This window comes from Rattus norvegicus, chromosome 1, assembly GCF_021556685.1.
Source record: "Rattus norvegicus strain SHRSP/BbbUtx chromosome 1, alternate assembly SHRSP_T2T, whole genome shotgun sequence".
Lineage (NCBI taxonomy): Eukaryota > Metazoa > Chordata > Mammalia > Rodentia > Muridae > Rattus > Rattus norvegicus.
Window position 1 is genome coordinate 166,106,373 of NC_141534.1, and position 26,777 is coordinate 166,133,149.

General features: G+C 50.5%; 1 protein-coding gene and 1 long non-coding RNA gene across 7 annotated transcripts in view; one reads left to right on the plus strand and one right to left on the minus strand.

Annotated features, from left to right (window-relative positions):
- Nucleotides 1-25,789, plus strand: part of LOC120099888 (uncharacterized) — a 41,434-nt gene extending 15,645 nt beyond the window's left edge. Inside the window, exons 3-7 of one of the 5 annotated variants that reach the window (XR_015652081.1) lie at nucleotides 11,072-11,159; nucleotides 12,895-12,963; nucleotides 19,879-19,966; nucleotides 22,595-22,683; nucleotides 24,394-25,789. This is a non-coding gene — a long non-coding RNA (uncharacterized LOC120099888). Of the gene's footprint in view, nucleotides 1-6,459; nucleotides 7,061-11,071; nucleotides 11,160-12,894; nucleotides 12,964-19,876; nucleotides 19,967-22,594; nucleotides 22,684-24,393 lie in introns of those variants that run through there. The other 4 variants (XR_015652088.1, XR_015652083.1, XR_015652090.1 and 1 more) reach the window with 4 other exon arrangements.
- Mogat2 (monoacylglycerol O-acyltransferase 2) lies at nucleotides 1,127-24,979 on the minus strand. 2 transcript variants are annotated; one of them, NM_001109436.2, is given in 6 exon segments: nucleotides 1,127-1,995; nucleotides 4,088-4,287; nucleotides 4,831-5,005; nucleotides 5,344-5,548; nucleotides 15,831-16,009; nucleotides 24,860-24,979. In NM_001109436.2, coding segments are annotated over 6 exon segments (1,005 nt in total). In that variant the 5' UTR covers nucleotides 24,951-24,979; the 3' UTR covers nucleotides 1,127-1,840.
- Nucleotides 25,790-26,777: the final 988 nt, after the last annotated feature.

Sequence of the window (26,777 nt, forward strand, 5' to 3'; positions counted from 1 at the left end):
ACACATTCCATGCAGCTGCAGCAGCTGAGGCAACTCAGAACTGAGGTACACAATTCCTCCTGCTTTCAGCTCTTCGGTGGCTCTAACTCAGTGGTAGAGAACTGTTATGACCCCCTCTAACGGCCACCATCCTTTCCATGTTGCCCCTTAAGGCCCTGTCCACCACCGCTGCCTCCAAATCTTCCCTGAGATGGAAGACAGCACTCACTTCTCCGATCCCCTGCCTTCTCCTTCTGGTGTTATTATTTTATTTTGACAGACTCTCTCTACATAGCCCTGGTTGTCCTGGAATTCACTCTGTAGACCAGGCTGGCCTCGAACTCACAGAGATCCACCTGCCTCTACCTCTCGAGTGTTGGGATTCAAGACAGACATGTGCCACCATACCCTGCTTGGTTCTTGTCCCACACTATCCCATCTGAACCCCAAGTGCCTGAACCAGGTCCAGTAATTTCTATGTACTGTGCAGGATTCCACGAAGGCCATGGTATAACTCTATGACTTGGGAACTACTTGGGACACTACAGTGAAATATTGTGATCCTATGTCAGACCCTAAAAGAGGGTTAGAGGGTTTCACTGAAGATAGATGGGGCCAGGACTAGGATCCAATGTGTACTTCTCCAGGGCCTGTAGAAACTGTTCCTACTGGGGAGGGATCTGCTCCCCATTAGAGACGATCAGCAGTCAGGCACTCCTTCAACCCAGCCACGCCCTGTGCTCGTACTGCTGTTGTAGCATCTCCAATTCAGGAACCCAGCATTCTCCTGGCCAGAGTATCTATCCCATCTGGAGACACACAGCCCCCAGGATGGAAAGACAGACTGACTGACATGTTGGATTTTTGTTGTTGTTGTTTGGGTGGTTGGTTTGGTTTGGTTTTTGACACTGGGTTTCTCTTTGTAGCACTGACCAGGCTGGCCTTGAACTCATAGATTCCTCTCTATCTCAGCTTCCCAAGTGCTGAGATTAAAGGCATGTGCCACCACAGCCCAAGATGGCATGGTCTTCTAAGACCCGATCTGACCCAGATCTGAGGAGGTGAGTTGGGCACACGTGACGAGGCTGAGGGCTCAAGCTGAGGTTCCAATCAGCCCCATTGGTTTGGAGAAAGAAAGAGAAGGGAGTTACGACAGACTCCTTTTATTTATTGAAGCAACATGTACAGCACTGCCCTTTTGTGCCAAGACAGAGGCTAGAGTTCACTAGAAAGCATGAGTAAGAGGCTCCCTAGGGGAGCCTCTGTGATGTGAGAGGTGTGGCTCCCAGGTCATTAAGGCTGAGGAAACCGAGGCTCAGGACATGGGAAGGAGATCTAACCTCGGTCATAGTCAGTGAGCTCTGTCCTCCTTAACTGTCTCTGGGCTCCTTCATGTCATAGCTCAGAGGACTCAGAATCTGGAAGAAACATAGAGTGGGTGCCAGGGCATACATGGCTTCCCCTCTCCAGCTCAGAGGGTAAGAAGAGGCATCCAGGGGGCATGTACAGAGAGGCCTGGGGTGCTGGCTCCTCTTGCACTGTCCCTCAAGGGTAGGTAAAGAACAATTTTGTTCTCTTTCTCCATGGCTGTCCTTTGGTCATGTTTGAATGACATTACAACTGTGGAGAGAGACCTCAGGAATTGCTCTCTGCCTGCTTTCCCTCCCATTCTACAGATGTGCAGACCAAGGACAGGGAGAGCTCAGAGCTTTGGCTGCAGGGACGAATCCCAGGGTTAGGAACTGCCTCCATCTTGCCAGCTGTGGCTGGGCTCCTAGGAGTTCCTGGTGGCTGTGGAAATCCCTCTCATCCCAGCACTCCTGCAGGCGCTCAGATGCAGCTGTCTTCCGGCTGGAGACACTTAGCAGAACTCCAGATGCTGGTCCTCAGGGACGTTGAACTTGAGTTTGTGCTCCTCAAAGAGCTTGCATAGCTCCTTGATATAGAGCTGGTGAAGCCGGTTCACCTCCTCCTCCGAGGGATGTGGTATCATCTGCACCTCGATGGGCTTCCCCACTGCAAGGGACAGAGGAGGACAATGACCCAAATGAGCCCAGGGGCCCTGGGAACAGGTCATCCTACAAAGTGTCTCACTATCATCCTCTCCAATTTCAGATACCCCCCCACTTTCCCTCACCGTGTGTGTGTGTGTGTGTGTGTGTGTGTGTGTGTGTGTGTGTGTGTGTGTGTGTAAGTTCGTGATGTTTACACACATGGAAGCCAGAAGCTAATCTCCAGTATTGTTCTTCAGATGCCATCAACCATACTTATGGACACTCAAGTCTTTCATTGGCCTGAAACTAATTAATTAATTAATTAAGCTAGACTGGCCATCTAGTAAACCCCAGGGATCCTTCTGTGTTGGGATTAAAAGCATGTGCCACTGCACCGGGCTTTTTTCATAGGTACTAGGGTTTCAAACTCAGGTCTCCTTGCACTTTATCAACCAAGCTGTCTCCCCAGCCATCAGGTACTGAATCCCAAGGTTTTTGAACAGTTCACTCCCAGACTCTTAGTATACCAACAGCCAGCTTTCAGTGCTGGGTGATACGCCTGTTCTTTTCATACATTCTCTCCCTTAATCCCAGGCAGACAAACCCTGTCATTATTCCACTTAATCAATGTGGCAATGGGGTTCAGGAAAGTTAAGTAACTGATCCGAGTAACCAGGTGGAAGCAGTACTCAGTTCACACATCACCTCCAGGGTGCACACGTCACCTCCAGGGTGCACATGTCACCCCCAGAGGGGCCTGCACTTCTAGAATGGAAGTGAGGGGCCACAGGCCAGGCAACCCTTCTTCCTTCACTGGCATGTGCCCTGGTGTGTGATGTTCCCTAGTCATAGGGAGGGATCTGGAAGACTCTAGAAAAACCTCTATCTGCCTGACTGGGAAAGCAGGGCTTTCTCCTCCTGGAACTATCTCTGGAGCCAGCAGCAGCAGCAGCAGCAGCAGCAGCAGCAGCAGCAGCAGCAGCAGCAGCAGCAGCAGCAGCAGCAACATCCAAATAAGTGAGGATGTTGCCATACAAGCAGTAATGCCCACGATGTAAGGACTGCCAAATCTGTGCTCCACTAACAAACGGGTGGATGGGTGGATGGACAGATGAACGGGTAAACAGATGGGTGGATAGGCGGAGTTGAAACGAATGGAGTTCTCTTTATAAATGCCAGAGTGAGAATCCAAGAAGAAAACAAAAGAGGCATGCAAACAGCTGAAGAAAAAAAAACTGTTAAGTCTGTACACCAAAGCTGTTCATTTCTTACAGAAAGAGCCCCCAGAGTCTATTCAAACTTTATTATTAGTTGGCACATGCATTTTTAAAACTCTCCTTCTGGTACCTGTATCTGTAGTCACATGCATGTGTGAGCATAGCGAAGCCCAGAGGTCAGTCATACTTCATCCTATGTTTTGAGACAAGGTCTCTCACTAAATCTGGAGCTTGCCCACTGGCAGACTGTCAGCCACCAAGCCATAAAGATTCTATTTTGGTCCCCCCAGCCTAGGATTACAGATGCCCACCACCATGCCTTGTGTCCAGCTTTCATATGGGCACTGGGGGAGTGGGGGTCAAATTGCAAAATCATGCTCGCTCAGCAAACACTAAGCCTTCTCCCCAGCCCCGGATCACAATTAAAGCATCCTTCTTTGACAAAAGGTCAGATAGATCCCAGTTAACAACCTTAGTTCTGTCCCTCAAAGGCAATGCGAGCTTTTGGAAGTCATTTTACTTCTTTGAGCCTCAGTTTACACCAATGAAATGGAGAGAATAGTCCTTTAAAGGTTACTAGGACAAACCAAGCTTCCATATGGTAAATGACGAGTGTAATATCTGACATGTGACAGGTCCCCTGCCCTCTCTTCTTGAGAATGAGTTCTCAGCCATTAGAACCTCCCTTTGAGGATAGGTACTGAGCCAGCAGACCCTTTGTGTCTGTTCAGCTCTTATCCCAGGCTGCCTTCCGGTAGGGTTATCTCTGTGGTGGTGGACATCCCTGTCTAGACTGTGGGATGGGAGCATATCTCGCCCATCCTCCAGTTCCCTTGTAGCATCTAGCTCATGCCCTGTTCCTGCAGCCTGCCCTGCCCAGTCTGGATCTCAGCTTACCTACGGTGGTGATGGGCTGGCGGAAGGGCACGAGGCCAAAGCTGTACTGGAAGACACCTCTGCCATGGAAGAGCGGAAGGGAGATGCCCATGATCTTCTGCAGCCAGTTCTGGATCCAGCGCAGCCAGGTGCCAGGGGTGTTCTCAACTTGGTTAAACAGGTTGTTCTCCCCAAAGGAGAAGATCGGCACAAGAGCTGCCCTAGAGGGACACAGGAGAGGACACATGGAAGGACCCAGGAAGGCATGGGTGGAAAACAGCTAGAAACTGAAGCAGACCTGCCGCCTTGACCCCTCTCTGACCTTCAGAGGCCCTTCTCAGGCTCCCAGTCTCTTTCATGGCTACCATGATGGGTAGACCAGAATGTTCTAGAACATTTTTACTTCTTATCTAGAAAAATCTCCTTCTCACGCCAATTGGCTCAACTTCCTCAGATGCTCCCCATGTGGGAGAGCAGCTCCACAGGTAAGGTCCCAATCTCATTCTTCCAGATTCCTGCTGGTCTGCGAGGTCATAACAGCGATAGGGAACACATCCCTTCTCACCTAGCTCCACCAGTTCCCCCAGGCTCCTCTAGGGAAACGTATCTAGAAACTTGGCTGTGAGATACCAACTTAAGATACCAATCTTCGTCGTGTGCCCGAGGGTCTCCTTGCCAAATAGAAGCTACAGTCAGCTTTGCTGTCTCCCCAACACAATACAAGCCTACGGTGGACCTACAGGGTTGGCTCCAGAGTTCCATACCCATGTGTCAGGGCGAGCCTGATGAAGCCCTTGCGATTCTTCAGCAGCAGCCTGTAGGCTCCGGGCCTGGCATCCAGTGCTTCCTGTGCGCCCCCAACGATGATGGCTAGCAAGTTCCCGCCGCCCTTTCTGCTCAGAATGTGATCAGCACTCACCTTTTCTGACGAGACCAGCCCTGGAGAGAGAGAAAGGTGGGTCAGCTACTACTGGGTGAAGGCGGCAGGACTGTGAAGATGGGTGCAGCCCAAGAAAGACCATCACAATGTCCACAGAAGCCATGATTCCCCCAAACAACACCTTGCACCACCTGGGATCTCTGCATTCTCTTCTTTCTCCCACCGCCTCATGGGCTTTCCCAGAACAGCAATGCAGGATGTTGTTCTTTGGGTCTAGCCTCTGCTATCACTGACCAAGTACTTGGAAGAAACACAGAGCTATTGACCGCCTTCTCTCAGATCTCCCTATCCATCCAGCCTCTTCCTGAGCTACCTGGGGCTGGGTAAAGAGACTCACCCCCAGACATGATGTAATCTCGGAAGATGGGGGCCCGGAACCACACAGTCAGCATCATCAGATAGGAGCGAATGCCTGGGAAGAGCGAGGTAAAGCCTGTGCTTTCAGTGCACAGGTTAAGAAAGGCTCCGGCCGCCAGGACTCCATGGGGGTGAAAGCCTGCGATGTAGTTCCGGGAAGGGTCCAGCTCAGCTGTCTTGACCAACTGCAAGAGACAGCAAACTGGTGATGAACAGCAGGTCCTGGCTCGTGTCAGTCTGGGACTCTGAGTCTCAGGATGTTCATAATCCTAAGTACACTGGATGCTTCCACAGAGATAGGGGCTGTGTAGGACAGTGGGCAACATATGGGTGCCCACAGACTGAGTGCTGGCTTTGGGCAAATTGTTCACCTGATGCCTATGGATGAACCTGGAACATTTGGCCTTGTCCCAGGAAGGCCCTGTCCCTTCTGCTGACAGGCTCAAGCAGAAAGACATCGGAATTCCTGGTTACTGGGTAAAAGCCATGATGTTTTGAACTGGAATAGCTCCTATAGGCTTATATATTTCAATGTTTGATCTATAGTTGATGGCTTGAATGGGAATAGCTCCTATAGGGTTATATATTTCAATGCTTGGTCCACAGTCCATGGAACTGTTTAGGGAAGGATTAAGAGGCATGGCCTTGTTGGAGGAGTATGTCACTGGAAGCGAGCTTTGAGATTTTAAAAACCCACATCAGGCCCAGTCTGGCTTTCTCTCTGCCTCTAATTTGTGAATACACCCTCAGCTATTGCTCAAGCACCATGCCTTCCTGCTTGCCATTATGCCTCCTGTCATGATGACCATGAACTAACTCTCTGAAACTGAGCAGGCCCCTAGTTAAATATTTCCTTTTATGTTGCCTTGGCCATGGAGTCTCTTCATAGCACTAGAAAAGTAACTAAGACAAAAGTCCCAGATGCCAGGAAAGCAAGCGACTCCCAGGACCCAACAGGGATGATACAACAAAGGGGAGGGAGAACCTATAGAGACGTATCCAGAGGTTAGGCATGGTCCCCGGTTGAGGGATGGGCCCACCCTGGGCCCACCCACCCATCTCAAAAATATTAACACAGAATTTTTCCTGTCTAAAGGAAGTGCAGGTACAAAGAATGGAGCAGAGACTGAAGGAAAGGTCATCCAGAGACTGCCCTACCTGGGGATCCATCCCATTTGCAGACACCAAATCCAGACACTATTGCCGATGTGAAGAAGCGCTTGCTGACAGGAGCCTGGTATAGCTGTCCCCTGAGAGGCTGTGCCAGAGCCTGTCCAATACAGATTTGGATGCAAGCAGCCAATCACTGGACTAAGCAGAGGACCCCAAGGAGGAATTAGGGGAAGAAGTGAAGGAGCTTAAGGGGTTTGCAACCCCATAGGAAGAACAACAATATCAACCAACCAGACCCTCCAGAGCTCCCAGGGACTAAACCATCAACCAAGGAGGGACCCATGGCTCCAGCTGCATATGTAGCAGAGGATGGCCTTAGCTGGCACCAATGAGAGGGGAGGCCCTTGGTCCTGTGGAGGCTCCATGCATAGGGGAATGCTAGGGTGGTAAGGCAGAAGTAAGTGGGTAGATGGGTGGGGGAGCTCCCTCATAGAAGCTGGGGTGGGGATGGGATAGGGAATTTGCAGAGGGGAAACCAGGAAGGGGGATAACATTTGAAATGTAAATAAATGAAATAACCAAAATTAATTAATTAATTAATTAGGCAAAGGATATGAGGGCCACATGGGGGCACCACCATGCGGGCATCACCCCATTTTAACCTCACTCAAAAGACAAAAGAAAGTACGGGGAGGAAACAACAGAGACCCTGTCACAAAATAGGGGGAAGGCAAGGACTGACTTGTTCTCTGATCTCCACTGGTAGGCCATGACATGCACAGACACACAGGCAGGCGCGCACACACACAGGCAGGCGTACACACACACACACACACACACACACTGCTCTGCCTGGGTGGTATCTACATTCAAAGGTCACTGCTGGAGACCATGTTATAGGTGGGAGCAGTCCTGTCTCACTCTGTCAGGAACCTGTTTTCCCCTCCTCAGTGCCCTGTGCTCTGGGAGCCACAGCCATGGGAGTAAAGAGCAGCCCACAGTCCCCTGGCTGATCCTGGGCAGAAGGCCTCCTGGCGGGACTGGCACCAGGGACTTTGCACCCCCTGGGAGAGAGGCAGCACTTTTCGCAGACTAAGCTTTGCCAGGTGAGCAGCCATCCTGTCAGCAAGCTGAAACGCACACACAGTAGCAGCTTCCCTGAGGATTCTTCTTGCTGCCTCTGGGGCCACAGAGGTCTGGTAGTTGACCTTAGCAGCTTGTGAATAAAAACAGGGCGTGAGTCTGTCTGCCCATCCAGGCTTTAGAGCTTCCAGTTCTCCTGCCCTTGATCTTCACTTGACCTATGAAAAGCCCTTATGACACTGGGTCCCCCCAAACCCTCCAGAGTACCACTGGCCCATGCAAGAAGGATTTCAGGAGCCACAGGCAGAGGGGCTATTGCTATCCCAGACAAGGTCCTGCCCCTTCCCCTAGGGGACCTAGGAGATGGTGGAAACCCTAGTGGGACCAGAGCTCTGCCTATTGTCACTGAGAGAGGGGCCTTAGCAGGACCCCACCAGTTGTGGTCATTCTTTGCTCCTTATCTGGGAACACTTACTATTTAGATTCTGCCCTTCTGTGAAAACAAATGGAAATTTTTGAGTGCAAAACAAAAGAGAAGGGAGCTTTCATCCCAGGGGCTCCACTGCTGAGGAATTTAGCCTACAGAGTTGTTTGCCCTTTGGTCAACTGCCATCTGAGCAACGCCATCAGTGGAAGCATCAGTTTTGGTTAATATCAGAAACTTGTCCCCCACACAGATGTCCACCAACAGGGCTTGTCTGGACAGACTGGGAATGAGGCACATAAGGGACAACTACAGCTACAGAGGATTATGAAACAAGCTGAGACGGTTTGTTAGGTGGACAGCAAGGAGCAGGACAGGGTGTGCAGGACATGGTGACTGAGCATGGTGGTCAGAGTTGTCTGCCGTGTGTGTGTGTGTGTGTGTGTGTGTGTGTGTGAGAGAGAGAGAGAGAGAGAGAGAGAGAGAGAGAGAGAGAGAGAGAGAGAGAAATGGCTGCACCAAACACTGATGGTCAAAGATGACTGACTGGTGCGTGTGTGTGTGTGTGTGTGTGTGTGTGTGTGTGTGTGTGTGTGTGTGTGTGTGTGTGTGTCTAGGCCAGAGGACAATCTCAGGTGTCATCTTCAGAAATGTCACCTCCTTCCTTTGAGACATTGTCTCTCATTTGGCCAGACTATCTAGCCAATGAACCCTGGGGATCCTCCCTGTCTCTGCCACCCCAGTGATGGGATTACAGGTGACCACTATACCTGGCAGTTTTACATTAGTACTGGGCATCAAATCCAGGTCTTCAGGCTTGTGTGGCAAGGGCTTTACTGCTGGAGCCTTTCCCCAGCCCTAGGATGGAATCTTTGTATACCTGCTTTTTTGTCCTCTTGAATTTTGAACAAGAACACATTACTACTTTAAATAAACAAATGAGCAAGTGAATAATTGTGCCCCTCAACAGTGAAGCGTTTGTGTAGAGAGAAATATCCTGGTGAGCATTGGGGACCCTGTGAACTGACATCTGCATATGTATTGACAGCATGACCCATTGACAGGTGGTTCCTACTGGCACCTTCTGTGCTAACCAGCCACTGTTTCCTGTGAAGACTGGAGGCTGTGTCTCCTATGCATCCTGTCTCCATAATACGACAGGACATGGGACAGAGGAGATGTCTTGGGAAGAGTAGACTGAGGGAAAGATGGAAAGAAGCCAGTGGAAGAGGCTGATGTGGCTTCCTCAGAAAGGTGGCATCTTCGACCCCAATCCTGTCCTCACACATCACCTGGATTCCACTGCAAGAGACAGCACCCTAAGCTAAGAGTCTAGAAGCTCAGGATCGGGCCAGACCCTGGCCTCAGTTGTTAACAGGACAGTGGTAATGATGCTTCGCTGACAGGCTTGTTACAGGCTCCCAGGAGGCCAAGGAAGAAGGAGGAGAAGTACACCGGTCTCTCTGCAGCCCCCTCAGTTCTGTTAGAGTAGGGGAGGGTGGCCAAGCAAGGTGGTAGGTGTCTGGAGAAATCCGGGCTGGGCCTGGCACTGGGCAGCAGGATTGAGAGGAGGCATCGGCCAGGTTGCTAGGCTCTGGAATACCTCATTTTTTATTAGCGTCACCTGTCTACCATAAGACCCAGTCTTTGAAAGTCTATGGTTGAGTCAAGTGGAGTCTCACCACTGACTCCAGAGCACACTTCAGGCTCCAGAAGGAAGTCCACATCCATCGTGACTCATTCCTTTCTTGGCAGCCCTGGTAACTGCCAATCTGTTGTCTATCTCTCCGGGGTTTGCCTGCTCGAGACAGAGTGCATACAGGAAGCTGCACGCATATGACCTTTGTAACTGGATTCTTGGACTTACTGGCATGAGTCTGAGGAATCTAGGTCTCTTTCAGTCCATGTCGTGGATCGTACTTCACTCCATTTTTATGAGCAAGTAATATTCCACTGTGTGGACAGTTAGTTGGTTTATCAGCTGAGGAACACTTGAGTTCATCTTTCATTGGCTGTTATGAACAACATGGCCCTGGATATGTGTGAACATGTTTTCAGTTCTGAAGGGAAGTCCTAAAATACTACACTTAATCGTAAGACCCTCCTCTGTGCCTGCACAGAAGACCCCAGTGTTGTACAGTGCTCTATCACACTAGCTCAGTCCGGTCTTTGCGCATATGCCCTGTGCCTTCTCAAACCCTTCTGTGGCTCACGTGCTCCAGGGTCCACTGTGCTCTTGGCTCTTTTAGGTACACAAAGCACCCACTCCACTAGCTTGTAACATTTACCTGGGCCCTAGGGGCTGGCTGCAGGGTGATAACCCATTGCACAAGTGAGCAAGCGGAGTGCAGAGGCGATAAGAGAACTGCCAAGAACCACGGAGGTCACTTGGATCTGAGACCTGCCATCTCTTGCAGAGAGCATAGGAAGGAGCCAGAAAGCCTTTGCTTCAGGACACAGAACACTCAGGATTAGCTTTAGAACTTTCTAGTCAACTTTGTAAAACCTAGGAGTCCAGGTTTCCTCCTCAAGCTTACTCAAGCACTCCAGGGCAAGTGGACCGATATTTCCATACGGGGAAAGCGGTTCATGACCTACTTGTGCACCTAGATTACTTGGCAGGAAAACAGGACTTCCCAGATCTGGTGCTGGTCTTGTGGGTGAGTGCCTATTCCTTGTGTGTGTGTGAATGTATGCAAGTGTGCATGCATGTGTGTGCATGCATGTGTGTGCATGCATTTGTAGCCGGTTGGGTAGGCACGTGTGTGTAAGCAGGGTCTGGAGCAACTTCCCTGTATCCTCCAGCTCAGCCAGACGAGTTGATGAAGAAAAGGCTATCCTATCTGCCCTTGAAACAGCCCTGGGTGTGGGTTTGGCCTCCCCAGAGTCTCAGTTAAATTCTCTGCCCCTCCTTCCTGCCACTCCATGAGGTCGTTTGACTGGGGTTCTCGGCCATTTACGGATCTGTCCCTCATTTCTATTCTCCCATTACCATCTTGAAATCAACATACAACCCACAATTCTCACCGAGGGTGTATTTCTTATGGCCCAAAAAATATTTTAAGTTTTACCTCTGAGATCATTACAGAGTTGAAGACATTATGCCCACACGAGGCCCTGGGAGCTGAAAAGAGTGTTGGATTGGACAAACATTCCCAGCACTGACTTTGTGCCAGGTATGGTACACACACCTACCCACTTTGTCCTTCACTGTCACCCCGGAGAGCAATGTTGGTATTCGTGCCCCATTGTACAGAGGAGGAAACTGAGACGCATGGCCCTTCTTTGGCTCACACAGCTACTGAGGGAGCGGAGCTGGGCTAAGCCTGGGCACCCTAGCTCCAAACGCAAAGCCCTCCCAGATGCTGTGTGAATGGCTGTGGGAGTTAATGAAGTGGGGGTGTGCTCCAGTCAGGCCCCCTGCACTGGTGACCTGGGGAACTGGGATGGCTAGAGCGAAAAGAGGGGATGGGTAAGGGCTTAGGTTGCAGGAGCTTGCAGGCCATTGCAAAAGTGAGTTTTGTCCCAAAGAAGGGTGCACTGTGGAGCAAGTGGAGTGCAGAAAAAGAAAGGCTCATGGTTGCACTTATGGTAGAGGGAAGGAGGAATGAGTCAGAGGGGGGAGTTTAGGACCCAGAACACAGGTTCTGGAGCAGTGGTCCTCACTAAGGGGAGCACATTTGCCATCTCCTACCCCTGTCTATGGACATTTTTGGTTGTCACAGCTGAAGGCAACGGGGCTGGCACATAGTAGGTAGTTGCCAGGGTGAGAACAGTCAGAAACGAGGGCTTATCTAGCCACGGTTGTCATTAGGGATTGAGAAAGGCTGCTGGAAGCTACTGGCTGGGAGGGACAGCAGTGGGGTGAGAGGTGGTCCACATCCCTCCAAGCTGACTCAGACAATGATCTGTGTGACGTGTCCAGGAATTCCTGACCCCAGGTCAGGGTCCTGGCCACAGAACTTGGTCCTGCCTAAGATCTTGGCCTGTGTAGACAGTGTTTATTCTGGGTGATGAAATCTCCACAGGGACACCCAGCTCCTGGGCCCACCTTTCACATGTGGTGAGGACTGCTCCCTCTCTGAGAACTGCCTGACACCCCACCGCTAGGTCTTAGAGAATCAGTAAAGGTGCAGTGTTCTGATTTTGTTTGATATTTTCACCCCTGGGAGCTAGTTTGCAAAATCATGGTAACAATCAAAACGTGAAAGCCATCAGAAGAACACTTTGTTGGATGGGGAGTGCAAAGGCTTGGGGGGTGGGGTGGGGTGCAGCAGAGCTGGAAAAGAAAAGAGCCTAGAAGGGAGAGACGACACAGTACCCTGCGAGGTCGGTGGGAAAGATAGTCTGCAAGCTACAGCCCACTCCTGGTCACTCCGATCTTAGACCAGGCACATCCCAAGAAACCAACATGAGACCAGCATCTCACCCTCTGCTGGCCATCACCAGTATTGCCTGCCCCAGGCGGGTGCTTCTGCACAGAGCCTGAGGTAGGCAAAAAAACAGACAGCCCCCGACTGTGGAAGGATCAGGAAGATGGTGAACATCCCCTGTCAGCCCTGCTGCCAGAAAGCCAAGTGGGCAGAGGCAGATGCCCTCTAGAGCCTTTGGTTACCCAGATCTGGAAAGTGTCACTTCTGGAGGCCTCCAGGAAGCCCCACTAACCTGAACCTTCTCTTCAGTCACTACTCAGGCTAAATTTTACTGTGGTCACACTGAACAACCATTTCCGGCTCAGGAGGCCTCTGGACGAGCAACTGGCCTCTGCCTGTGCTGTCCCCTTTACAAAAAGGTCTTTTCTCTGTTTTGCTCAGGACTATACCTCACAAAGAGAAAGAGAAGCCAGCGCCAGGATCTGCAAAACTCAGCAGAGCCCAGAACTAACCAGGCTTCCTTTGATGCCTCTTACAGGTTCCCAGATCACAGATTGCACACTGTCCCGGAGAACCCAGACCTCCCCAACACAGGGCCTAGAGAGAGGTGAGGCAGGGGAGGGGAGTCAGAATCACAGTTCAGAGGCCCTGGAGTGAGGACTTGGGACTCTGCCCTAGACATGCTCTTGGGTTCCAACAAGCTATGCTTGTGCTGTGCTGTGCTGTGCTGTGCTGTGCTGTGCTGTGCTGTGCTGTGCTGTGCTGTGCTGTGCTGTGCTGTGCTGTGCTGTGCTGTGCTGTGCTGAGCTGAGCTGTCTGAGCTGTGCTGTGCTGTGCTGAGCTGAGCTGTCTGAGCTGTGCTGTGCTGTGCTGTGCTGTGCTGTGCTGAGCTGTGCTGTGCTGAGCTGTGCTGTGCTGTGCTGTGCTGTGCTGAGCTGTGCTGTGCTGAGCTGTGCTGTGCTGTGCTGTGCTGTGCTGTGCTGTGCTGTGCTGTGCTGAGCTGAGCTGTCTGAGCTGTGCTGTGCTGTGCTGTGCTGTGCTGTGCTGTGCTGTGCTGAGCTGTGCTGTGCTGTGCTGAGCTGTGCTGTGCTGTGCTGTGCTGTGCTGTGCTGTGCTGTGCTGTGCTGTGCTGTGCTGAGCTGTGCTGTGCTGAGCTGTGCTGTGCTGTGCTGTGGAGATCTTGGGAGGAACCCCTGAAGAATAAACAAATCTGAGGAGTGGAAGTGAGCACTCATGCATCTAAGTCACCCAAGCTGGTCCAGGCTCCCTCCCATTGAACACTAAAATGTTCAGTGCCCTGGATTGACAGTCCCTGCTAGCCCACCCTGTTTCATGCCAGCCCTTTTCTTTGGAGACCCTGCTCAGGGGAAAGTTATGGGCTCCTGTATGACCATTGTCACTCAACCTTCCTCAAGCCTTATGGGGCCCTAGGACTCTCAAAAGGGAACAGGGTAGGATCCTTGATTGGAGTCCTATGATACAAACAAGTTGCTTAATCTCCGTGAGCCTGTTGGTCCCACCGCTCCCCTTTTGCTAGCAAGGAACTTGAGTCCTGGAATGAAGAAAGGTATGGGACTCTGCATGGGGGTAGTGGGGAGTCAGGCTGGGTGAGGGTCATAGTGTCCAGTTCCAGGTAGTGTCCTACTGACTCAGTGACACGGTGTGAGACCAGCTATTAGTAAGGTTCTCCATGGGCTTTGTCTGCACAGTCTGTTAGAATAGACACTGTCCAGGAAGGTATTCGGTGTCATCTCTATCTTGTTTGTTTGTTTGTTTAAAGATTTACTTATTTTATTTGTATGAAAATAGCTGTTTTCAGACACACCAACAAAGAGCATCAGACCCTATCACAGATGGTTGTGAGCCACCATGTGGTTGCTGGGAATCGAACTCAAGACCTCTGGAAGAGCAGTCAGTTCTCTTAACTGCTGAGTCATCTCTCCAGCCCCGTTTTGGTTTTTTGTTTTTGTTTTTTGTTTTGTGTGTGTGTGTGTGTGTGTGTGTGTGTGTGTGTGTGTGTGTGTGTGTGGTTTTTTTAAAGACATGGTTTCTCTATGTATCTTTAGCTATCCTGGAACTCACCCTGTAGACTTCAAACTCAGAACTCAAAGATCTGCCTGCCTCTGCCTCTGCCTCTGCCTCTGCCTCTGCCTCTGCCTCTGCCTCTGCCTCTGCCTCTGCCTCTGCCTCTGCCTCTGCCTCTGCCTCTGCCTCTGCCTCTGCCTCTGCCTCTGCCTCTGCCTCTGCCTCCTGAGTGCTGGGATTAAAGGCATGTACCACCACCTCATGGCTTCTTTCTCATTTTTTAATGATTTCTTTATTTTTATTTTATGTGCATTGGTGTTTTGCTTGCATGTATGTCTGTGTGAGGGTGTCGGAGTCCCTCAAATTGGAGTTATAGACAGTTGTAAGCTGCCATGTGGGTTCTAAGAATTACACCCGGTTCTCAGGAAGAGCAGCCAGTGCTCTTAACTACTGAGTCATCTCTCCAGCCCCTGTTTGTTTGTTTTTGAGACAGGGTCTCTCTCTTCATAGCTTTGGCTGTCCTGGAACTCACTATATAGACCGCGCTGGTAGAGCTCTTCCTACCTCTGCCTTCCAGTGCTGGAACTAAAGGTGCATTCCACCATGCTCAGCTATCTCTATTCTGAGTGTGGCCAAACAGAAGTGCAGAGAGACTAGGCAACCTGCCTCAGGTCACCCCAATAGATACATGGCAGATCTAGATGAGGATTGTGTGTGCCTAGCTTCACAAGCCATACTCTAACTGCCCACACCTGGCCTGCATCCCACTCCCATCTCATCCCATCAGGAAGCTGGCACTGCCTGCGGTTCTTGGGTTCAGTCTACCCAGATCCCATCAAAGCAGCTCGAGTCTGCTCCACTCAGGACCAACCTTCAAGTTCCAAGGCCATGCACGTGTTCACAATGACCCAAAAGTGCCATGAGCCAAATATGCCAGGATTTGAGGACACTCACAGTAGGAGATATCTCACTGCTTAGGGACACTGAGGCCAGCATAGGCCAAGCCTTGCCTAGGAACATTCAGCCTGCCCATGGTAAGGCAGGATGGACTCTCAGGCAGTACTATACCAGTGCAGAAATATTAAACCTGTAACAGAGTTTGTTGTGTGACTCGGGTCGCACCCTCGAGTCCCCCTATCTATTCAATGTAGTATTCCGATGATCCCTTAAGACCTACTGATTGTCACCTCACTCAGAACTAAGACTGCTAATAGCTGGCTTTGCTCCTTTAAGACACACATATCCCCTTCGAACCACATTTATTCATCAGTGACCATATTAGTCCCACATCCAGAGAGAAGCTATGCTCTTCCATAGGCCTTGCCCAGCCCCGCCTCCCCCACCCTACCCTCCCCACCTCCCTGCCAGCCTTCTGCTTCTCATATCTCCTGGTCCCACAGAAATAAGTGGTCCAGGGACCCTTTGACCCCCGCAAAGTCTGGTACTCACAGAGACAGGGAAGAAATCCTTCATGTACTTCCATATGGCCATGCGTCTGAAGAATTGGATGGGCCGGCCTCCCTGCCTCGGCCTGTCCCAGTCCAGGTACCACCAGGTGGCATATAGGACTGAGAAGAGCCAGAACCTCGTGAATAGGAGGCCGATGAAGATGAAGATACAGAGCTGGGCTGAGAGAGAAGCCGGAGAGTTAGAGCTGCAAGGAAAGCAGGTTAAACCCCAGCTTAGCTCTTCTATGAATGACTGCGCCCCGCACCTGCAGTGCCCTTCCCACACATGCCTGCTGCGCCCCTACCCCGCGCCTGCAATGCTCCCCCCACCCTTACGCCGGCAGCGTCCCCGCTACTCCTGCAGCGCCCCTCCCCTACGCCTGCAGCGACCCCCCATGACTACAGCAGGTCCTCCCTACCCCTGCAGCGCCCCCTCCCCTGTGCCTGCAGCGCCCACCGTCATGCCTGCAGAGCCCACCGCCATGCCTGCAGCGACCCCCATGACTGCAGCGCCTCCCCCTACCCCTGCAAGGCCTGCAGTGCCCTCTCCACCTGTGCCTGCAGCACCGCCCCCATCCACCTTGAGCCTGCAGCGCCTCCGCCCTGTCCGCCCTGTCCGGCACACACCACTGAGAGAAGACCAACTTCCATGCCTCAGACACCAGGACATGCCACGCTGGCCTGGGGCCTAGTCTAAAGTCGTTTCCCCGCCACTACAGCCTTCACAGCTTCCATCCCCAGGAAGGCCATATGCATTCAACAGGAGCTTGAATAATGGAGCCATGGATTGAGTTAAGTTCTGCCTTCTGATTACCTAAATCCCAGAGGAAAAAGCAGCACTCTTCTTTCCAGGCCCCTTAGTCAAAGCTAAGCCCAGACTCCTTTCTAAAGCCCCGTCAAGACTTCTGATTGCTGCAAGACACAGCCTCGAAGCTCAGCCTGGCATCAGCCCTGTGAGCTGGTGCTATCCCTTACAGTTCTTGGCACGCCTTACCACTTACATGGCCAGTGCCCCAACCAGCCCAGATTTCTGTGTTCCCAAACTCGGTCCACTCTGCTTTGTGTATTGTGGAGACATCGTCTGGTTAGGCTGGGGCACAGCAAGGCTAGGGCCTGGATGAATGCAGAAGTCTATCCTACCTACGGTTCCGCAACCCTTGCTGCAGGTGAATCCTGCCCATCTCAGGCGCAGCGGGTTCTCGGGGCAGCTTCCCATCTGCAGGAGCATCGTTCCCATGGACACTACCCCACCCTCATGGTTAAACATCCCTTCCATTCACTGATGCTTTCCCTTTCAGTGTCATAGTCAAGCCCACGGATCTATATCTGCTAGTCAAGTGCTTTCACCACTGAGCCACATGCAGGCCCTGACTTCTTTTTGTTTGCTTGTTTTTGTTGGTTTTCTTGTGAAATGGGATCTCGAGTATCCCAGGCTGCCCTCAAACTTCCTGTGTAGTTAAGGATGACTCTGAACCTCAAATCCTTCTGCCTCTGCTTCTCAAGTACTGGGATTACAGGTGTCTACCAAGCCTGGTTTATAAGGATCCAACCCAGGGCTTTGTGATGCTAGGCAATCACTCTACCAACTGAACTACATCCCCAGCCCTCAAACCCTTTCTTTGTAACTGTCTGTCTGTCTATCTATCTATCTATCTATCTATCTATCTATCTATCTATCTATCTATTTGAGACAAGGTTTCTCTATGTAGCCCTGCCCTAGAACTTAACTCTGTAGACCAGGCTCGCCTCGGACTCAGAGATCTTCCTAACTCTGCTTGTGTGCTGGGATTAAAGGTGTGTGTCACCACTACTGGGTGAGCCCTCAGATTCTTAAAGAAAGCCAGTCACAGTTGTGAAGCACTTGGAGAAGATAGGTGGACAGACTTGCTGTGTGAGGTTGTGGGGTGGGGTTTGACCAGTGTGAACCCTAAAGATTTAGAAGTCAAAGGCTGTAGACTCATTCTGCATGAGCCAACTACTGGTGGGCCAGCCATGAGTGACCGATAAAATCTTGTCCCTGTGAAGCTATCTTCTCAGGATTGTGTTTGAGGCATTTTATGTATTTTTTTTAAAAGATATAGCTGTCCTCAGACACACCAGAAGAGGGCATCAGATCTCATTACAGATGGTTGTGAGCCACCATGTGGTTGCTGGGATTTGAACTCAGGATCTCTGGAAGAGCAGTCAGTGCTCTTAACCACTGAGCCATCTCTCCAGCTCACTTTATGTATTGTTATAAAGGTTTGTTGGTCTTTGATTTTGCATTTGTATCTGGTGGGTGTGCATGTGTGTGTTCATATGTAGTGGGCGTGCATGTATGTGTATTCATATGTGATAGATGTGCATGATGTGTGTATTCATGTGTGGTGGGTGTGGTGTTCACATGTATAGGGGTGTGCATTTCTGTGTGTTCACATGTGGTGGGTGTATATGTGTATGTTCACATGTATGTAGGGTATATATGTGTGTGATCATATGTGATGGATGTGCATGTGTGTGTGTTCATGTGTGGTGGGTGTGCATGTGTGTTAATATTAGTGGGGTTATACATGTGTGTTCATGTGTCGTGGGCATTCATGTGTATGTTCACATGTGTGTGAGGTGTGCGTGTGTGTGTGTTCACATGTGTGTAGGGAGTGCATTCGTATTATGTCAGGATCTTCATCAACTGCTCGTCACATTATCCCATCATTTCCCACCTTATTCTCGCTTGAACCCAGACCCCACCAGTAGTACACGCTAGTCTAGCTACCTCAGTCCAGCATCCCCTGCCTCTGCCTTCTAAGTGCTGGAATTACTAGCCGACTGCCATGCCCACCCAGAGTTTACATAACTCTGCTCCTCACACTTGCATTGAGTTGCCTCCCCACCCCCGTTCTAAAGTGTTTGTTTCTAGAAAAATGTACTGAACATACAGTGTGTCACCTTGCCACTGTGAGTGCACAGTGCAATTAAGTGCATTCCTTATTCAGCCATTGACGTCATCTGTCACCAGGACTCTTCCCTAACAGAAACTCCATACTCAGGGGGCACCACCCCACCCCCTCCCTATCCCAGGGGAGGCACCTACCCGTGCTCACCTTGATTCTAACTGCTCCAGGCACACTATAGTGTGGGGTCATAGGAATTCTCCCCTTTTCCACTAATGTTCCATTGTGTGTGTTTAACACATTTTTGCTTCTCCATTAGTAGATAGATTGAATTCATGTTTGTTATTTGTTTTAAAATGCAGTGAAATTATTTATAAATAAAAACGGCAGGGTGCATGGAAAGGCGGGGGGAGGGGGGATTCCTACACAAACCTAGACAAATGTGTGAAAACTCAAAGAAAAGACAGCTACAGTCAGCACTTCGAGGGCCGACCTGTCCCTCCAGATATCTGCCTCTCTCCCTGGACCCCTCTAAGGCATGGATGGAGAGACAGGACCAGTGGCTTATGGCTTTGCTACTTTCTGTTTGTCTTAAATATTTGCAGAGGCAGTTGTACAGGGCTTGTAATCCATTGCCAGCCTGAGTAGGAACAGAGGCCAGCACAGATGTTCCCCACCTGGAAGGGACAGAAAGATTCTCCAAGCAGGAGACAAGGAGGGAGGGAGGTTGACTTAGACTTTATTTTTTTATGCTTTTTCTTAAAATTTTTTTGTACTGGGAATAGGCAACAGCTGCTGTAATGTGTACCTGCAATCAAGGCTAAGACACTGCAAATTCACACCAAACCTCACCTACCTAGAGAAACCCATATTGCAAAAAAATTTTCTCTCTCCCTCTCTGTCTCATCTCTCCCTCCCCACACCCCTGTGTGTGTGTGTGTGTGTGTGTGTGTGTGTGTGTGTACACGCACATGTATATACGCATGCTTGTGTGGGTATGCAGTACCCATGTGAACATGTGTATGTTGAGTCCAGAGGTCAGAGGTGTCTTTCTCTATCACCCTCCACATTTCCCCCCTCTGGAGCCGAGGACCTAATCAAGGGCCTTGTATTTGTTAGCAGGTGCTCTACCACTGCCATAATTCCCTAACCCCTCCCCCTTATTTTTTGAAACGAGAGTTTTTCACAGACCCTGGTGCTTGCTGATTCAGCCAGGATGATTGGTGGGAATGTTCCTGTCTGCACTTCCCAGAGCTGGACTTACAGGGTATGCTACCATATCCAGCTTGGTGTGAGGGGACAGGCATGAGGGCAGGGGCATGAGGAGGGCAGGGGCATGAGGAGGGCAGGGGCGTGAGGAGGGCAGGGGCATGAGGAGGGCAGGGGTGTGAGGAGGGCAGGGGCATGAGGAGGGCAGGGGTGTGAGGAGGGCAGGGGTGTGAGGAGGGCAGGGGTGTGAGGAGGGCAGGGGTGTGAGGAGGGCAGGGGTGTGAGGAGGGCAGGGGTGTGAGGAGGGCACAGGTATGAGGAAGGCACGGGCATCGGGGGACAGGGAATCAACTCCGTTCCTCACACTTGCACAGCAAGCTCATTCCCAACTGGGCCATCTCCCCAGCCTAATCCCAATTTTTTAACATTAAAAATAAAAAAACAAGAGGCTGGGGATTTAGCTCAGTGGTAGAGCGCTTGCCTAAGAAGCGCAAGGCCCTGGGTTCGGTCCCCAGCTCCGAAAAAAAAAGAACCAATAAATAAATAAATAAATAAATAAATAAATAAATAAATAAATAAAAATAAAAAACAAAACAACAACGACAAAGCAAAAACACTAAGACAGCGGCAGCCCTTTCCCTTTTGGGTTAGCCCAAAAGTCTCTGCAGTGGCTCCCATTTAAAAGGCCTCTCTCAAGGAGAAAAATTCACTGTTAAACAGCGGCGTCCTGGAGGGAAGGATTATGGGAAGTCTTTTACTTAAAGGTTCGAATGACGTTTGAATGATTTTCTTTTGCAGACAGAAAAAAAATAAGTTTAGGAAAGAAACAGAGTATACTTCCCCTCAACTAGAAGGGAAGTCTGGCCATCCGTCTCCAGACTTATTTCTCTGCTCTGTTACCAGCAAACCCAGATGGGTCTGCTTGGTGATTTAGGAAGGTAGCCCTTCCTTCTTTCTTTCCTTCCTTCCCTTCCCTTCCCTTCCCCTTCCTTCCTTCCTTCCTTCCTTCCTTCCTTCCTTCCTTCCTTCCTCCCTCCCTCCCTCCCTCCCTTCCTTCCTTCCTTCCTTCCTTCCTTCCTTTACCCCATCTTTAAAAGCTTGCAGTTTCGGGGTTGGGGATTTAGCTCAGTGGCAGAGCACTTGCCTAGCAAGCACAAGGCCCTGGGTTCAGTCCCCAGCTCCGAAAAAAAAGAAAAAAAAAAAAAAAAAGAAAAAAGAAAAAAAAAGCTTGCAGTTTCTCTTGTTATTGTTTTGGTTTGGTTTTTTGAAAACAGGGTCTCACTATGTAGCTCTGACTGTTCTAGAACTCACTATGCACACCAGGCTGGCCTCGAACTCACAGAGATCTAGTGCTAGGATTGAAGGTAAATGCCACTATGCCCAGCTAAGCCTGAGGTTTCTTACACCCCTACATTTTGTTGTTTTGTTTTGCTTTGCTTTTGAGACAGGGTTTCTCTGTGCGTAGCCTTGGCTGTCCTAGGACTCACTCTGTACACCAGGCTGGCCTTGAACTCAGAGATGCACCTATCTCTGCCTTCCAAGTTCTGGGATCAAAGGCTGTGTCACCATGCCTGTCTTAAACCCCTACATTTTAGAGACTCAGAGAGGATAATGCACACTAGCTAAGGTCACATAGCAAGCTAGCAGGGTAATACCTGGGATTCAATGCTTGACCCATGCCATTCATTCATTCATTCAACAATATAAAATGCAAAACAAAACCATGTAGGAACAGTATGGACCAAGACTGAGGGACCTTACTCCCAACAAGAGAGATGTGAGAGAGGAAGGAACAGAAGCAATGAGTAGCCCATCTGGAAAGCATTTGGCTTGGGGCCTGAGCCTTTGGGGCCTGGTCCTAATTGACGTTCCCAACTACTTCCATGCCATTTTGCAAAACACATCCCATATGTCCAGCTCGAACCAGCTTGAACCAGCTGTTCAGATTGCCCTGTCTTTTCTTCCTCCTTCAGACTTCCCAGCCTGGGAAACTGGGTATCAACGGGCTTTAGACTCACACTGTATTTTTCTTTTCTTTTCTTAAGATTTATGTATTATATATAAGCACACGGTGGCTGTCCTCAGACACACCAGAAGAGGGCATCGGATCACATTACAGATGGTTGTGAGCCACCATGTGGTTGCTGGGAATTGAACTCAGGACCTCTGGAAGAGCAGTCAGTGCTCTTAACCTCTGAGCCATCTCTCTAGCCCCACACTGTATTTTTTCTTGGAGTGTATGTGGTTTGTAAGCATGTATGTATGTATGTATGTATGTATGTATGCATGTATGCTCATATGTGCCAGTGTGGCAGCTCGGGGATGCTGTGGGAATGTTCTTCTATCACTCTCCAACCTTTATCTTTTTCTATCTCTCTGTGACTCTCTGGTATAGGGGCAGGGTCTCTCTCTCTCTCTCTCTCTCTCTCTCTCTCTCTCTCTCTCTCTCTCATCCAGGGCTCACTGGTTGCACTAGTCTAGCTAGCCAGCTTGCTCTAGGGACCTCTTGTCTCTGCTTCCTTTGTGTTGCTATTATAGGCAGGCCACCAACCCCACTGGGCACTATTAGGAGGTGTGGTCTTGTTAGAGTGGGTGTGGCCTTGTTGGAGAAAGTGGGTTTTGAGGTTTCAGATGCTCAAGCCAGGCCCAGTGGCTCACTCTCTCTTCCTGCTGCCTTTGGTTCAAGGTGTATAACTCTCAGCTCCTCCAGCACCAGGTCTGCCTGCACACTGCCATGTTTCCCTCCATGATGACATTGGACTAAACCTCTGAACTGTAAGCCAGCCCCAATTAAATGTTTTTTTGTTTTTTATAAGAGTTGCTGCCATCATGGTGTCTGCTCACAGCAATAGACTAAGACAAGATCCAAGCTCTAATCCTCACGTTTGTGCAGCACGTGCTTCACTGGCAAAAGCATGTCCCAGCCCAAAGCTTCCCTTAACCATACTGCCTCCGCTTACCTCTGTTATGACACATGTGTGTGTATGTTCACCTGTGGGTGGGTGTGTGCACCCACATGTATGCATGTGTGTGCAGGCCAGGGGACAGCCCTGAGCATCTACCTCAGGAAGGCTGCCCACCTTCTTCTGAGACAGCGTCTCTCATTAGCCTGAAGATCACCCGCAAGGCTAGGCTAGCTGCCCAGCAAGCTCTAGGAATCTTCCTGACTCCGATTCCCCAGTGCTGGGATCACAAGCATGTGTCACGACGCCTGGCATTTTGTGCAGAGGTTCTGGGAATCAAGCTCAGACCTTCATTCTTTGGAGACACTGAGGCCATTCCTTCAGCACCAAAACCACCACCACCACCATCATAATAAAAAATGAGGCAGGACAGCAAGTATTTTAGACATTTCAGTACCTGTGACAAGATGCAAATTGAGAGGCACTATGGGGGGCACTTAAGTGGCCGTTTAAAATTTAATCTTTTAGAAACCGCAACCACTTTTGGATCTTAGACTGAAAACAAAACAAAACAAAACAAAACAAAACAAAACAAAACAAAACACCACTCAGGCTTGTCTTGGCTCTGATTTGGTGACTACTGGTGGGTACTCTGATTGCCTTTGATCTCCCCATCCCCCACACAGCAGGCTCAGGGACCTTTAACACTTGACTGGACCTTGTCACTTCCCTGCTGAATCTATTGTTCTCCTTTGCCCTCAGGATAGGGAGTAAAGTAAAACTTCCCGTTCTCCCGTGAAAGAGCCGAGAACCCTTTCCTCATATGGCTCCAGTTGGTCCTCTCCAGCTCAGGGGAGCCCTGACTTCTGTGCTCTACTCCCTGGTCTTGCCAGGTCTATGTAAGAGCAGGCCGAGGCAGGTACCACAGGCTGCAAGGATGGGGTAGATTCACCCAGTTAGACACACTCCTGTCCTCAAGGACACAGGAGGCACGCTGAGCCCGGAGTCCATTAGCCCCTTCGAGCTTGGGGCTATGAACTACATGGCTCTGGGTCTCCAGAGCCCTTTGGCTCAAGCCATCCCTGGGCTTAAGCCGCCTGCCCCCTGTTTTCTATACCCAGCATTTACATTCTGTATCCACATCTCCTCCCAGGGCCCTCTGCCCATCCCCCAGCCCTTCTTCCTCTGGAAGGAGCGGTTGCCAGGCTCCTGGTTTACAGCCTGGGCCTTTCAAGTATGCAATTCCTCTGCTTGGCTGTTACCAGGGGGTACTTAAAATGCTCACTAACCCTGGAATAGAGGTGCAGACCCATTTAAAGTGGATGCTAGAGGTGTGATCCTGGAAAGACCACTTTGCAGGAATAAACCTTGTAGCGGAAACATTGCGAGATGGTCCTAAGGGAACACATATACACGTGCGCATGCGCCTGTGCTAAAGCATGTACTGAGCTTGTGAATGTTTTGACAGCCAGCAGTATCGGGATCCAGGCTGAATCTGAGTCCTGGGGTGGCAGTCCTTTCCCAGTGTAACAAAAGAGATAAGGCTCCCTCCCTTGTTCTCCCTGCCACCCTTCCTTCCCAGTCCACAGCGGTGCTGGAGTGAATGGTATACAGCCACACCTAAGGAACCAGGTCAGGTCTGCTTAGCTTTCTGCATTTCATCTACAAAGATCCCTCAGGATGACACTGGCATCCCCATCATACAGCTGGTGAAGCAGAGGCCCGTCCCTTCTTTCCTTGCCTCAGTTCCAGCTCCCCTTTTCTGAAAGGTAAACTGGAGAGCTTCCACCCGAGCATCCACCAACATTGGATGCTCCCATAGCCCTCTGCAGCTTGCAGTTAAAGCCTAGAGGAAACTGTCCCAAAAGTCCAGAAAAGTAAAGTCTGCCTAAAACATGGGAGACCCAACATATCCACACGAGGCTCTGGCAGACCCCAGAAGAGCTCCTGAGCCCAACAAAGACCCTTCCTGAATCTCTCCATCAAGCATCCTGTGCTTCCGCTGAGGCTGCCCTGCCCTTCCCGTGTGCCTGTGGCTACCCTCTTACCCAAGGCCAGGAAGGAGAAGACCCACTGAAGGACCGCGAAGGTCTGTAGCCTGCGCTCCCATGGTACCAACAGGGGGGCGAATTCCACCATGCTGAGCTGGCTCAGGAGGCTCCACACACCCGCTGTACTCTAGGTTGAAGGGGCGGGACCAGCCCCGTCCCGCCCAGCCCTGCTCCGCCCAACCCTGCCCCGCCCAGCCCAACCCAGCGCCAGGGCCCCCTTGCTCCGCCCATGCCAGATCTTTTTTCCTAAAGGAAACCTTGGAATCCCTCTACTGGGACCAGGCTAAAGGAAGGCGGAAGAGAAACCTGTTTCATCCTTATCTGTCCTCTTAAGCAATGTCTTATCTGCCAAACCACTATTTCCACCCTCGAGGATCTGCTCTAGCTACCGTGCAAGAAGATGAAACCCCAAGGGCAGTGTTTCTCAACATGTGGGTCACGACGGGGGGGGGGGGTGTCAAATGATCCTTTCACAGGGGTCACATATTAGATATCCTGAATATCAGATATTTGCATTACCATTCATAACTGTTGGGAGCGATGCCCTTGAAGCCCTCCATTGTTGATGTTGTTATTATTATGGTTAGAATTAAGTTTGACTAGGTTCATGGAAAATCCCCAGCCAGCTGCAGAAGACTAATACAAATCTGGTGGTCAAAATGAATAATAATATGATAACATCTTACACGTTAAGATACCCAATGTGATGACCTGTAACCTTTCTGAAAAACCAACATCCTGCTAACTAATAGATAGGACAAACCTGTGACTTTTCTGACATCCTGTCAACATCAGCCGATTCCCTGACCACACAAATATTGTGTCCTTGGCCTGCGTAAATGTTTCTTACGTCCCCCCTCCCTCTGTTACCCATGTTATGGTATAAATTCAGTCTTGGGGAAAAATAAAATTGTCGCCTTGATCAGACTCTTGTCTTGGCGTCCTTCTTCGTGTCTCTTGTCCCCCATTCTCTTCCAGGTACACCCACACCCTTCTCTTACAGTAATAAAATTACAGTTATGAAGTAGCAACACAAATAATTTTATGATTGGGGGGGTCACTACAACATGAGAAGGAACTGTGCTAAATGGTCAGAGCATCAGGAAGGTTGAGAACCACAGCCCAAGGGGAATGGAGTGACGACCCCTCAGCTCTGCCCAATACCGTCCTCGCTTCTCACATGTCCACGGCTCTCCCTGCCCGAACAAGCTGCAATAGCTCTCATGGGAAAGCCCCGTGTGCCCACATCTTCTCCATCTGCCTTCCCTTTGCTTAACTAAGCAGTGGAATTCAGAAAGACCGTGTTGAGGGGCGGGAGGGGCGGGAGGGGCGGGAGGGGCGGGAGGGGCGGGAGGGGTGGGAGGGGCAGTGGTCTTTCCATACCCACACCGTGTAGGTCCTCAGCTCCACAGTTCTCACAACATCATTCCACAAAGCTGTGCTGACAGGTTCGCTACTGAGGGTCAGCAGGCTCTGTCACCTTGGATCATTGCACTTCCTGAAGCCTCTTCCTCCAGTTTTGCCTCCGGGCTCTCAAGCTACTCTTCCTTGGGCTCCTTCATTCTGCTTACTCTAGATCAAGATGGCTGCTAGCCCCTGCTTCCCCAGTGTTGTTGGGATTAGAGGTGGATACCGTTATACCGGACCTTGATTCCTCTTGCCTCTTGAAGGTTGTGTTCAGGCTGGTAGCTTGTTTCCTGTCTCTGTAGAAAGGTCTTCCAGACCTGGAGCCTCCAGCTCTGACCTCTCCCTCCACCTGGCCCTAGACTTGAAGACCTCGGTGGTTACTTGACTGTCCCTCATAGCCTGCACGTTTCCCTGAACCCAACTACCATGCCCTGTCTGGGCCAGCTCTACCTTTACACCATAGCAAAGGGGAATTTCACTTCTCTGGTTGCTGATGCTATAACCAGAG